The sequence below is a fragment of the Parathielavia appendiculata genome (assembly GCF_033297405.1).
Source record: "Parathielavia appendiculata strain CBS 731.68 unplaced genomic scaffold N657scaffold_29, whole genome shotgun sequence".
In the NCBI taxonomy this organism is placed as follows: Eukaryota; Fungi; Ascomycota; class Sordariomycetes; order Sordariales; family Chaetomiaceae; genus Parathielavia; species Parathielavia appendiculata.
In genome coordinates, this window is record NW_026944248.1 from 38515 (window position 1) to 51161 (window position 12647).

The 12647-nt window shown below is 55.6% G+C and overlaps 6 protein-coding genes across 6 annotated transcripts; 2 read left to right on the forward strand and 4 right to left on the reverse strand.

Annotated features, from left to right (window-relative positions):
* Nucleotides 1-33: 33 nt before the first annotated feature.
* N657DRAFT_650341 (uncharacterized protein) lies at nucleotides 34-978 on the reverse strand. Its single transcript, XM_062793919.1, has one exon. It carries the CDS (start codon nucleotides 899-901, stop codon nucleotides 104-106), a length of 798 nt encoding a protein of 265 aa, XP_062643014.1. The 5' UTR covers nucleotides 902-978; the 3' UTR covers nucleotides 34-103.
* Nucleotides 979-1079: 101 nt separating this feature from the next.
* Nucleotides 1080-2759, reverse strand: N657DRAFT_650342 (uncharacterized protein). The gene has a single exon (XM_062793920.1). It carries the CDS (start codon nucleotides 2653-2655, stop codon nucleotides 1384-1386), a length of 1272 nt encoding a protein of 423 aa, XP_062643015.1. The 5' UTR covers nucleotides 2656-2759; the 3' UTR covers nucleotides 1080-1383.
* A 1617-nt stretch (nucleotides 2760-4376) lies between these two features.
* Nucleotides 4377-4676, forward strand: N657DRAFT_582016 (uncharacterized protein; the record flags this gene model as incomplete). Its single annotated transcript, XM_062789583.1, has 1 exon — nucleotides 4377-4676. A coding segment is annotated over one exon (300 nt), but the record flags the coding sequence as incomplete, so codon positions are not given.
* A 1205-nt stretch (nucleotides 4677-5881) lies between these two features.
* N657DRAFT_637423 (uncharacterized protein) lies at nucleotides 5882-6855 on the reverse strand (the record flags this gene model as incomplete). The annotated part of the gene is made up of 5 exons (XM_062791506.1): nucleotides 5882-6167; nucleotides 6202-6508; nucleotides 6594-6658; nucleotides 6721-6800; nucleotides 6835-6855. The coding sequence occupies 5 exons, from the start codon at nucleotides 6853-6855 to the stop codon at nucleotides 5882-5884; spliced, it is 759 nt and encodes a 252-aa protein (XP_062643017.1).
* A 1158-nt stretch (nucleotides 6856-8013) lies between these two features.
* On the forward strand, nucleotides 8014-9838 carry N657DRAFT_684578 (uncharacterized protein; the record flags this gene model as incomplete). The annotated part of the gene is made up of 3 exons (XM_062796695.1): nucleotides 8014-8843; nucleotides 8894-9102; nucleotides 9159-9838. 3 exons carry the CDS (start codon nucleotides 8014-8016, stop codon nucleotides 9836-9838), a joined length of 1719 nt encoding a protein of 572 aa, XP_062643018.1.
* Nucleotides 9839-10987: 1149 nt separating this feature from the next.
* Nucleotides 10988-12031, reverse strand: N657DRAFT_650344 (uncharacterized protein). The gene has a single exon (XM_062793921.1). It carries the CDS (start codon nucleotides 11900-11902, stop codon nucleotides 11327-11329), a length of 576 nt encoding a protein of 191 aa, XP_062643019.1. The 5' UTR covers nucleotides 11903-12031; the 3' UTR covers nucleotides 10988-11326.
* Nucleotides 12032-12647: the final 616 nt, after the last annotated feature.

The window sequence follows — 12647 nt, forward strand, 5'->3', positions numbered from 1 at the left end:
CCCCCCCCTTTATTCGTCGATCATTGAAAATAACTCAAGCTAATAATGACTGCAGTTCGAACTTAAAGCAAGACCCGTCACACACAAGAAATCACAACAATCTTCAGGCGGCGGAAAGCTTAGACAAGGCGGAAGTAATGTCGTCGACCCCATCATAACCCACGACCTGACCATTTGACGTTCTTGGAAATCCCGCGTCTGTATGTTGTCTTCCCACCCCCTTTCCGTCATCTGCTCCCTCTTTGTGTCTCATCGAGTCCTTTCTATGCTGTGTCATGGCCGAGTTGGTCTGGAACGTCTTCCCACAGTCACACGTCACACTTGACTTCCCTGTCTCTCCGCTCCTCGGCGTGCTGGAAAAAGGCTTCGTCGTGCGACTTGAAGGAAGCGGTCGGTTTCCTCCCGCTGTTGACTTAGCCTTGTATTTGTACGCAGGCCCCTCCCAGATGCTGCTCGGTGCCGCCGCGGCGTAGCGATGAGCCTCAGACTCGATGAAATGCTCGCCCAGAGTCCTCGAGTCTGGGAATGATATACCGCATTTGGTGCATGTTGCTCCATTGGTGTTGTTGCTTGTAACAAGATGGTTTCGTCGCCTTCCTGCTGCATCTTTCCGACTCGCGGTCGGAGGAGAAGGGGTTGTGGTTTCGGGCCGGGCGGCCGTGGCTGGCTGTTCACCCAAGGAGGACCTCCGAGTTATCTGGGACTGGTACCAGCGCTTCTGGGAGCCTGGATGGCGAGACCGTGGCCCCTTTGCTGAAGCGTATGAGGCTGGCGGAGGAATGAAAGCCCAAGGGGAAGATCTGAGCGGCTCAAAGGGGGCATCGCAGCTCATCAAGTGGACCTCAAGGGCCCTGTATGAGATGAAGGCGTAGTTACACTTGAAGCATACCGCTTCTTCCATGGTTGATGTGTATGGAAAGGGAAGATTGTGCTTGTAGAAGTGGGAGTTTGTGAGAAATGGGGAGCATTAGGCATCCTAGGCGGGGTAATGGGCCTCATTGCAGGAGACAGGTGTGACACAAGCAGGCTGTGACGCAACATTGCTTACCCTGGCGCACCAGACGGAGTGCAGCATGAACGGCTTATGTTTTCAAGGCTGTTTCTCAACATCGGCAACAACAAATCTGTTCTGTTGCTGGTTCCCAGAGCTCTAGATAGTCGCCGGGGATAGCTGGGGCGTCAGCCAGGCTTCGCTCCAGCGCTCTGGCTGGACGTCTAGAGTTGTCGTCCGCCATGGCCGTCGATGCCATGGTTCAAAAACTGAAGAAGCGAGAAACTGACGAACTGACAATCTGTTGATTCGTCGACCAATTTGGTCTACTAGTGCAAGAAGTCCATGATGCCTCTTTTGATCGCTTGGGATCAAGTTCGGCTGCGTGTACCCTATGAGCAGAAATCCAGAACAAATCCAGTCTGTAGAGCCTGGAACCAGCTCAACCTCTTCAACGCCTCGACCCGTTTCCGGTCCCACAGGGCGAAGCCGTATCGCCTCCAGCATTCAATCACACTGGTATGGGCCCAGCTCTTTTCGGTGGTCGGGCAGGGCGGAAGCCAGGGAATTCCGCGAAGGCCTTCGCCATACCAGTGGATATGGCGCCCTCGCAACGCATCCGACCAGCCATAAGGTACCTGGCCGGGACCGTCCCCAACATTTTCTGGGTCCATCGGCAAACCATCCTGCTCCTGCCTATCACGGACAGGGTCTGGGAACTCTTGCGACCGGTGTGTCTGCCAGCACGACAGTAGAGGCAGCAGCTCGTATCGATTCACGTACTCTCTCTCCAAGCGCTCGTCATGCGGGAGCGGATTCCCCGACTGCAGGTCCGCGACGGCCGCCTCGGCGACGGCGCGGTGTGCTCGCAAATACCGCACGAGGTGATCCAAGTGCGCGTGGAGATTGCCGAACTGGCTGGGTGATATCTCTGCTTCCATCTCTGCAGCACGGAGCACGAGCGCGCGACACAGGCGCAGGATGAAGCAGTTGACATGGTCAATCTGCTGCATGTCCCACGGATCGAAAGCGGCGAATAAGCCCAGGTCCTGGCCATTTTCCGTGCTCGTGTTGCTGAAGGCATGCGAGTCGTCGTCGTCCCAGTGCGCGGGACGCCTTGTCGAGGCCCAGGCATTGCTTACGATTTGGCGGCGGTAGAAGGCCCGCATGATCCTGCGCCGCTCTAGGCGCGAGGGGGGTGTTGTCGCTGGGGTCTCTCCTCCACCGGCCTTGTCGAACGACGTTAACTGTACCGTGGCATATATGTCCGTAATGGAGTTGATCAGGTGAAGTGTCCGGCAGAGCGCCGTCAGCTCCTTAGGCGTAGGGGGGCCAGGATCACCTCGAAAGGCCTGATCCCCACTACGTCCCAACATGTCCAGGTATGCGCCGGTCATGACATGAATCCAGTTATGGTATCTTGCGGCGTCCCCGGGGTCCGAGTAGGGGAAGACAAAGAGGAACCTGGCATCGGGCAGTGTATAACCTAGTTCTTTTTGCAGGACGTGAAATAGGATGGTTTGCCGCCGTGCTTTGAAGCGGTTGTGCACGAAGCGCGCGGTGACAACGAACTTAGCAAGGTCACGAATCGTGTCGAGCGCGAAAAAGATATTGTCAAATAACTCGGGTGGTAGGGCGCCAAGACAAAGAGGCTCTAGTGTCATTCTGCTAATTCGAATTTTGGAATGCTGGGTTTGTTAGGTTGTGGATGTGGATGAATAGAGGAGCGGGCCGATTGAATCATGAATAAACCTCCAACTTTGGTCAGTCGACGGGGTGAGGGGAAACGAGGTCTGTCTGTGCCCATTTCACACAGCTGGCCCCCAAACCTACGGATGTCGGCAAGCCTATTCTCCGGGCTGACCAATGGAATATTAGGTACCCATCAAGATGGTGGAGATGGGGGGCGTCAACCTTCATGGGCTCAGATGAAGCGCCTGGACTGCCATGGTAGATGATCGTCGACGCAAATGGTAAACCCTGTCACGACACAGTCTCCGCCTGCATGTTATCAACGAGGCCGTCAAGCCATCATCGTCGAGATCGCGCCGACACGGCAAGCGTTGACTGTATATATCTTACTAGGTGTGCCACCTTGATTCTCTGGTCGACCCAAGCTTCGGAGAACTGTGAGTGAGCTCTTCAACCACCTATACATGAATGATGAATAATGGTAGGGGGATTTGAAGAGTTGTGTGTGTGGAACACTTACAACAGTGCGGCAACTACCTGAATTAATTGCTCTATTTCACATGATATGCAAGTCCCGTTTCTGTTCGGGAAAGTTATGGCTTAATGCAGGCGAGGATGATGGTGAGAACTGGCGTAGGCCGTGGGGGCTGGAAACCGTGATCCTCCTGGCAGCATAGCCGAGCCCATAGTCTTCAGCAAGAGGGTCTGGCGGCACCGTGAGGCTTGAGCTAATCCTATTGATCTAATTTTAAAACTTGAAACCGGTCTTGATACTGGTACACGCCTATACCATCAACTCATTTTAGGTGAACAAGTGGCGATCCCAACAAGTGGCGATCCAGGGCTCGCCCCCAACCCACCAACAGCGCAGCTTTTCAGAGTCATTTCCCAGGCGCCGTAGAGTGCGTCCTTCTTTGGTTTTACTATACAGCCTAGCCCGTCGTAGTGTAACCGTTGGCTGCGCCGAGTTTGCCTGCGAAGCACGCCGCCAATGTTGGGTCTCGGGTCAAGGACAAGGCGTCTTGGAACAGGCCGGAAACAAAGTCGGTCTGGGCCAGAGGATTCCGGCCCTTTCATTCAGAGCCCCATGCATAGCTAGCTACGTTACGTCCAGACTATCTCCGATGGTAAACCCGTATCCGGCAAGGCGTTGCACGGTTGTAGGCTGCCGCCCTACCCAAGATCAAGCGCCAACAGACCGTTTCATCTTCGAGGTGGCCCAATTAAGACTCCACTCGCTGTAGGTCTCGCCTGATTTCTCAGTGTCAGGGGGAACCACTGCGGCCCGGTCATGGCGCGGGAGCTTGTGTGGTCAATGATGTCAAGTTCGTCTTTTCAAGAGGGCCACATCGAGGGCCGGGTCAGAAGCAAGTCTGGCGGGGCCATGGACAAGGAGTCAGTGGGGGGGAAAGGGAGGATTGCAGAAGGGGGAGTTGGAAGCGATGGTTCTGTTCTCTATAAAGTTGAGGCGGCAGCCCCGGCGAATCATCTTGGTGTTCTTCCCTCCCCAGAACCGACATCATTCCGAACACTCAATGTTCAAGACACTCGCATTCTATCGGACTTTCTAGTCATCAGCCGCGGTTGACAACGCCTGCACTTCGTACGCCCCTTCGCCATCATCGCCAGCCAGCCACCCAACTCAACTCAATTCAACCAGCAACCCAAGGTCCAGCTTCCTACCCTTGATCCCGTCACCATGGTCGAGTGCACCAAATGCGGCAAAGACTCGAGCGATTACGCCGGCTTCGCTAAGACCGCTGTAGCCTGCACGGCAGCAGACTGCGGAACTGCAGGCCGCGGATACAAGAAATGCCACGCCTGCATCTTTGTCAGCGGGCGCATGGCCAAATGCTGTGGCTCGAGCGAGTGTAGCGGCACGGGCAAGAGGAAATGTGCGACCTGCAAGGGCACGGGCGTCGAAAAGTACGTCAAGATGGCGTGCACCGCGACACACAGGAAGCGAACGACGCCGGTCGGGGGCCGTTCTTAGAGAAATAAGGGGTCGCTGGGCGGTTGAATTGGTGAATAGCCTCCACAATCTGGACGAGGTAGAGGACCTGCCCTGGCTGGTCGAGGTGGAGGACCTGGTTCTGGATTTAAAGTGGTACAAGGTAGGCGTTTTCTCGGGCACTGATGGGGGAAAGATTGCTTGGGCATTTGTTGAGCTGGACTCGACTTGAAGGCCCATGTTGCATATAGAGACGCTGTGGGAGAGGGCTGGCTCCCTGGTCCTGACAGATGCTGAGAGCGTAGAAAAACACATATGGTCTTGGTAGTATCTGGAATCTACTTAGATGTGTGTGCACCGAAAGCGTCCCGCGCCCGGGGTTTCTCTACTAGAGCTTAGCTCCTGACTCCCTCCCCGCTTCGTAATTCCCCGTTTCTTGTTTTTTTGCTTTCTTTCCGTCTTTCTTGCTCTTTCTTCTGTGTCTGAGCTGTCCTCCACGGATTAAAGACTAGTTGATGATGGCGACGATATATTCTTCTAATTGTTAGCAGTTGATTAGATGGCTTAGTGGCACCTGACTTTGTATGGAGGCTGGCCATCCACAAGGTTGAGAGACGGCGGTGAGCTGGTGTGTGAATGCAAGTAGAGGAACAAGAGAGCAGGTACAGTACTACAACTGCACGAGCCGGTTTGTGCGCCGCCGGATACATCAAGGGGCCTCCGGAGCTGAAATTCCACGCTCGGCGTCAGCCGACTCAGTTCCAAACCATCTTGCACATACATAGACGATTCTGTCCATCTGAAAGCGTGCTTTGACACCATCCGCAGAACATGGAATTCTTTGAGCGCTCCCCTGAAGAAGGACATTGAGCTGCAAAGCTTACTCGCTGATCCAGAAAGGATCCTCAAGGTCGTCGGGTGCCGATACCAATCACCCGGTGCACACCGCCGGTGACACATTGCAGCCGCCCGAGCGAAGTACATTCCCCGACCGCCCTTCGTCAGCTGGCCTACTCGACCAGCTTCCGAGAGAACTCCAGAGGATGATTATCAACTTTGCTCGACATTCAATTAGCTTCCCGTTTCTCTCGCGTCTCGCTCGGGGGTAACTTCCTGGTCCGCTCGCACCCGGAAAACCGAATCTGACCGAGCACGCGTGGAAGGCCCTGGCGGCGCTCGTCAAGACAGGGCTGGGCGGCCTGCACTCGGTGCAGAAGCTCCATCAGGCCCTACGGTCCGAGAAATGCTTACGCTGTCGCCAGTTCGGGCCGTTCCTGTTCCTCCCCACCGGCGAGAGATGCTGCCTGGAATGCGTCTGCTGGTCGCCGTCCCATCGGATGATAGGGGCCTGCAACGTCCAGAAGCGCCTCAGCCCCTCGGAGCAGCAGATATAAGAGTTGCCCGTCGTCCGAGTGCCGCCCCGCGAGTGTTGGCGGTTTGACGAAGCCAGGAAGACGGGTGCAGGATCGTCCACCGGAAAACAGCCCGGGACGTGCGGCGGCGAGGGACGGATGGGCCTCATCCGGAGCATTCCTGGGACAGAAGAGAGATCACTAGACACCACGACCCGCGCAAGTTCTTTGGCATGACCTTCGCCGAGCTTTCCTGCGGGTCGCGGTCGGGCGTCGTCGACACGGCTATTGGTGCCACGCATGCGCTTTCTTCGTTGAGAGACGCAAACAAAATCTTGTCCAGGTATATCGAATGCAACGGGTCTGCATCCTCAAGCTTTTCGCGGTGGGGATGTAGGTCGGCAATATCGAAAAGAGCCCACTTTCTGGTTTCGAGCATGAAGCCCTCTAGCCTAGTCGGCGCGAGCAGAAGATATCTGGTTCTGGCCGGGAGGGCATCCAGGTTGACCGGAGTAGTGCAAGCTGAGCAGTCGCAGTTGAAACTCGTCTATTGCCAAGTTACTGCCCTCGTCCTTTCGCACGCTGCACGCCGTCCTCTTGGGCGTACCCGAGAATATGCCTCCACGATCAAGGGTGCGGTGCCCCACCGGGGCACGAGTCTGCGAGCCAGACCTAGCGCTATGTTTTTGGAGCATGCGAGAAATTGCATTGGGGCGTGGACATTGTTGGCCAACCTTGAGTGGGAACGCGGAGAGTCGAACAGCATGCGCATGGCACTCTGGACAGCCCGCCGTTCGCTGAGGCGAACGATCGACTGCGAGGGTTGTTTGGTTACCTGTCAGCCCTACGCTAGTAGCTACTAGGAGCATTCTGGCACTAGGCTTGGGATTGGGGGTGAGTCTTCAGCATATTGCGATTGGGAAGGTATGGGATCTTTATGTAGACATCCAGGTTGTTCCGAGGTGTAGAAAGAGCGGCACAGATGGGGCGAGCAAGATGTTCCCTCGACCGGAGTCGAACCGGTGACCTTCGAAATGAATTTCTCCCGGAACGTGAATGGCCAATTTCATCACAAGGGGATTTCTATTGAAGCTCTGATGGGAGAATGGAGTGAGAGGTAGTTGGATGATTCCGTCAGAGTGACGAGTGTGAAAGATTTTGTCACGGTGAGCATCGTCCAATGATCCCTGTCGCTCCGCCGGGACAAGTGGGGCCTTGCAGGCGAGGAATTAGAAGCCACCTCTTGGCCCAAACTGCCAGCCTCGGCAAATTTTTGATAAACTCCTTCCGATTTCTGTTTTACATCTAGTCCAAACCGGGAAGGCGACGCGACCAGACATCGGACGGGACGAGCTCAGTCATGGGTGATCATCGGATTGCTGCCAAATGCAAGCGGCTAACATGATCTCCTTTACGTTTCTATCCGTCTGGAATTCCAGCACATCACAGTCTCACTGCCCGCAACATCATCGACAACGTGGAGGAAACATTGGACCACGAACTTGGTGACTTAACGCGCAAATACCCGCACCCAAGATCAACTAAAGGTGCCGCGCACCAAGCACCTTCCAGAAGCCGGCTTCGGCGGGGTAGGTGGGGCGCACGCACGGTGCCGGCGGCCGGAGCACGCCCCCGTCCCGCAACACCGAACGGGAAGGTGACGGCAATAATCTGGACCAACTGCGTTCCCGTTTGCGACGGTTACACAGAGGGCCGTGGCCATGCAAAATCATCGGCGCAGACCAATGGCACTCCGGTAGATTGCAGTCTGCTGGGAAACGTGACATAGCCAGCTGCCGTTTGCAACTATCTACCTTGGTGGGTTGCTCGCCATCCTTGACTTGTCCGCACCGCATGCAGTGGAAACCCGTGAGACGATCGCCGAATTTGGGCCGCTAAACGGCCTTCCAAGCCGCCTTGCATTGCTCATTAATACAATAACATCCTGCCGCGATGAAAGCAGCACCCAAGGCAATCCGCTCCCGTCCCAAGCTCACCGTTTCACCTGACAACACACCTCACCCGCCATGAGGTTCCCCACCATCGCCCTCGCGGCGGGTCTCTTCCTCACCACCCACGCGGCCGGCTCCTTCCACCGCGGCACGCCCAAAATGGACATTGGCCCAGATGACGACACCATCTCCCCCTCAACCCTACAGAAGCGCGCCGAGTCCTTCAACGGTTGGGGCACCTTCGACCAGCTGATCGACCACGCCAACCCGTCGCTGGGCACCTTCCCGCAGCGCTACTGGTACGGCACCGAGTTCTGGAAGGGCCCCGGCTCGCCCGTCTACCTCGTCACGCCCGGTGAGCAGAGCGGCGAAGGATTCAACCGCACCTGGCTGGGGTCGGCAAGGTTGTCGGGTCTGATGGCCAACCAGACGGGTGGCGCGGTCGTGATTCTGGAGCATCGCTACTGGGGCGAGTCGTCGCCTTACGAGGAGCTGACGGTGCAGAACCTGACGCATCTCACGCTTGAGAACTCGCTAAAGGATTTGACGTATTTCGCGAAGAACTTTGTTCCGCCGTTCGATACCTCGGGTAACAGTTCCGCGGATAAGGCGCCGTGGGTGTTTGTGGGCGGGTCGTATGCTGGTGCGCTGGCAGGGTGGCTTGCGGTGCTGGAGCCGGACACTTTTTGGGCGTACTATGGCTCGAGTGGTGTAGTCGAGGCGATTGGAGACTTTTGGCAGTATTTTGTGCCTGTGCAGGAGGCGACGCCCAAGAACTGCAGTGCCGATGTCAACGCGGTGATCAACTACGTCGATTTGACGCTCAGCTTTGGTTCGGAGAAGAAGAAGCAGGAGTTAAAGGATAAGTTTATGCTGGGGGACCTCGAGGATACCGACTTCGCTTCGTGAGTGCACTTCAACAAGGGGGCGAGGCGGTAAGGACTGACAGATGCAGTGCGCTCGAATGGGGCCCGTGGCAGTGGCAGTCGACGCAATTCTACTCGGTTCGGAACTCAGGCTACACCCCTTACTCCCGCTTTTGCGACTACATCGAGAACGTCTGGCCAAACTCGACCAACAAGGTCCCCGGCGCGAAGGGCGTCGGTTTAGCGAAAGCTATGGACGGCTATGCCAAGTGGTTCAAGGAAGAGATGCTTCCCGGTTGTAAGCCTGCCCTCTTCGGTTCGCTCCAGTCCCTCACAGTTGCTGACTAGTCCCAGTCTGCGAGGAAGGCGGCTACGCCGACTGGCAGGGCACCTACAACGTCGGCTGTTTCCAGAACCTCAACGCCTCCAACGTCGCCTACAAGGACCTGACTCCGGGCAATTGGGTCAACCGGCAATGGCTGTGGATGCTATGCAACGAGCCGTACGCAACCCCCTTTCCCCTCATCCTCCTCTCCATACAAACACTAATGACCTCCCTTCTTCATCACAGCTTCGAATGGTGGCAAGATGGCGCCCCCCTCCCCTTACCGACTCTCGTCTCCCGCCACGTCAACGCCCAATACTTCCGCAAGCAGTGCGAGCTCATCTTCCCGCCCTCCGAAGGCGTGCCCTACGGCATCATCCAGGGCAAGCGCGCGCGCGACGTGAACCGCTGGACGGGTGGCTGGACGGCCATCAACTTGACGCGCGCCATGTTCACCAACGGCGAACTGGACCCGTGGCGGGACGCCACGCTGTCGAGCAAGTTCCGGCCGGGGGGGCCGGCTCAGAGTACCGAACGGCGGCCGGTGAGATTGGTGCAGGGCGGCGTGCACTGCTCGGATTTGTACGGGCCGAATTGGGAAGTCAATGAAGATGTTAGAAAGTTGGTGCTGGAGGCGACGGGGCAGATGAAGGGGTGGGTTGGGGAGTGGTATGAGGGGAAGGGGGTGGGGAAGCCGTGGGAGGTTTGATAAGGTGACCATGGAGAAACCCACAGAAACTCAGCAAAACCAGTTCAGTATCGCCGCAAAATGATGCCCAGTCCATACTCGAGCGAGCCCTGCCCAAGTCAACTCGATCAATGCACCACACGCTCTGTTAGCATTAGGTACCTGTAGCCTTTCTCCTCCTTGGACTTGGGGATCACTGAGATGTTCCCACCCAAAGCTGTTCGATGAGGTACTTTCGTACTCTCACACAATCTTTCTTGCCCAGGCCGTAATTTATGCCGAACTTGTGTAGGCGCAGCCGCATTTGACCTGACGGTGCACGAGCAAGGAGCCCGGGAGATGGGAATCGTAGAAGCTGATTGCAAATCTGATCATGCCTTCTCGGTGACGATCTCTCATGCGGTCATTGAGAAATGTCTCGCCCAGTCCTTCTCGAGAAAGATCGCCACAGCCGAGAGTGAGTTTTTAGGGCGAGGCTAATGAGACGCACAAAGATCGGTCGCCAGGTAGCAGAGTCGAGAACCACAGAGAGTGGTAAGAGGTGAAGAGTACAGAGCCGATTTCTCTTGTGCCTAGCATGGTATTGTACTCGCTGGGGAGGTCGGTGCGATGAATCCTGGTGCCACTTTTCTGGCAGAAGACCTCGAAATGGATTCTCCGCTTGGTCACGAGCAAGTGTCGGTAAACCATAAACCGAAGATCAGGCGGCAGGCTGAATTGGAAAGAGGTCCGCATGCCGTCATGGAGACTGCTCGTCGTTACACAGGTGACGCGGGTGATGCGAGTGATGAGCTTGAGGCCAGTTTCTCAGAGCTGGAGGTTGCGGTTTGGGAGTTTAAGTCGCCCATATCGGCGAAACTTTCTGTGACACCTTGCTGCCAGTGATCCGACGCTGAAAAGGCCCTTCATAGGTGAGCTATAGCGATGGCTTCGGAAAGGAGAACCTTCGCGCTTGGACGGTCTGGTGGCACTTGCAAACTTGCAAGAAGCTCTGCCAGCGCCATGCGTCGACATGGGCTGTTGCGAAGTCATTAGCCTCGATTCCGGATCGCGGTTCATTATGTTGCGGAGGCGGTAAACCACTGCCGGCAGATGTTTTCTGCCTGCAAAAGATGGAGTTGGGAGGACTTGGGATCACCTCAGCGCAACAACGGACGAAGCTGCTGAGACGGGAAAACGGGACCTTGAAGAGAAACCACCTTACTTAGCCAATTCTGGATCTGACCACTGGCAGCTGGCAGCATATTTTAGGGACAACAACGCGGTTTACTACTTCTTGGTCCTGAGGTTCATTTCTTAACCATGGCCCAGCTCGTCTTGGTTGATCCATTTTTCTCAACTGCAAAGCTTCCAGACGGTTCAACCTCTGCACATCACAGCTGCGGAAGTCCCTAATCAAGCAGCGACTTGCAGACAACAGAGCTTTCCACTCCAAGCACACAGTAAATTGGTCAGATGCGCCCAGCAACCTCGAACAGCCAACTCGGATTCCAGCCCTGTTCTATTCCATCAGCCATGCTCCTTGGTCGCATCTCCCTTGTCCTGTCTCCCTGGCCCCATAGATCGGAACCAATCTGAGGCCTCGGTGCACTTGTCGGGATTCGACCCTTCAAGCCACAATTCCATGATGAACCGTTGAATCCGATTGCATGTCTTGTTTTTGACTGCGCAGAAGCATTGGTGGTTTTCACATTTTACTTGACGATGGATCGTGGACCGTGGAACATGAATATCGAAGAACTGCAGGGCCGCCTTAATCTTGGCGCGCACCCAGGGCCCTGACTTCCTGCTTGTCTGAGATGATGGTGTCGTCGTGATTGGGCAGCATTGCACCGCAAGGATGATGGTGAGGTTGGTAAGGTTGGCAAAGATAAGACTCCATTCCCGAAGGGGGAGCCTATCCGGGATAGGCTCGAGATATTTTTCAAATCCGCCGGGAATGATATCGTCGTCATCGCTGGAACGCTCGAGGTCCGAGTCAACAGAGCTGGCACCCCAATCGCTGCCGTATTCATGCGGTGGATTGATATTGAGACCGCGGAGATAACATGCGTGCTCGATGTCGAGTTTCCGAAGCCGCCGCATGTTCGAGTGTGTGATGTAGTCGTGGATATCTGGTTGGGAAGAGAACCGGTGGTTGAAGGCGAATGTAGTTTCTACCGACCGTAGAGAATATCAAGCGCCCCACCGCTGATCTGACGGCGCACCCGCAGGGTATCGTTGTATAGCTTCTTCCCATTCTTGCGGCTGCCCGCGGAACTTCGCAAAATGAACTAACGTACTTGCATAACGAGTGGCGCAGCATAACGAGTGGCGCACTTTTTCTTAGACTTCAGTCACCTTGTAAGTCAATTCAACCACAACACCTCAAATCAATTGAAACTACTCGGAATCGCTTTCCTCAGGCGTCTCGCAACCTACTTGACAAGTTCGTACGTTATGGCCGGGCTTCTTGCAGTTGCTGCAGAGCCGAACGTGCGGCTCGCCTGCATTCGTACGAGCACCACTCCCAGACGTTTCCTCGCAATCCTGACCACCAAGTCCCCGGTCTGCCATCAAAACCATCGCCTCTTGTAAACTAAGTGATCCTCCATCCTGCAAACGTGTTTTTTTGGTCCTGCGTCGCTTGCTTTGCCGCTCATTTGCCGCACGAAGCTCCTTGTTCTCTGCTCGGAGCAACACCATCTCATGCGCCAGTTTCGAGATGCTCTTTGCCAGCAAGTCGATAATGTCGAAAATGTGGGTGGGAGAGCTGCCTTGAGATAAATGGGAAGGCAGGCAGAGCGGAACAATGTTGTTGGCCTTGCAGTAATCTTCGAAGTCGATCGAG

Excerpts from the sequence above, each read along its gene's own strand:
- N657DRAFT_650341 (XM_062793919.1), bottom strand. The coding sequence starts at position 901 with ATGGAAGAAGCGGTATGCTTCAAGTGTAACTACGCCTTCATCTCATAC.
- N657DRAFT_650342 (XM_062793920.1), bottom strand. The coding sequence starts at position 2,655 with ATGACACTAGAGCCTCTTTGTCTTGGCGCCCTACCACCCGAGTTATTT.
- N657DRAFT_650344 (XM_062793921.1), bottom strand. The coding sequence starts at position 11,902 with ATGCGGCGGCTTCGGAAACTCGACATCGAGCACGCATGTTATCTCCGC.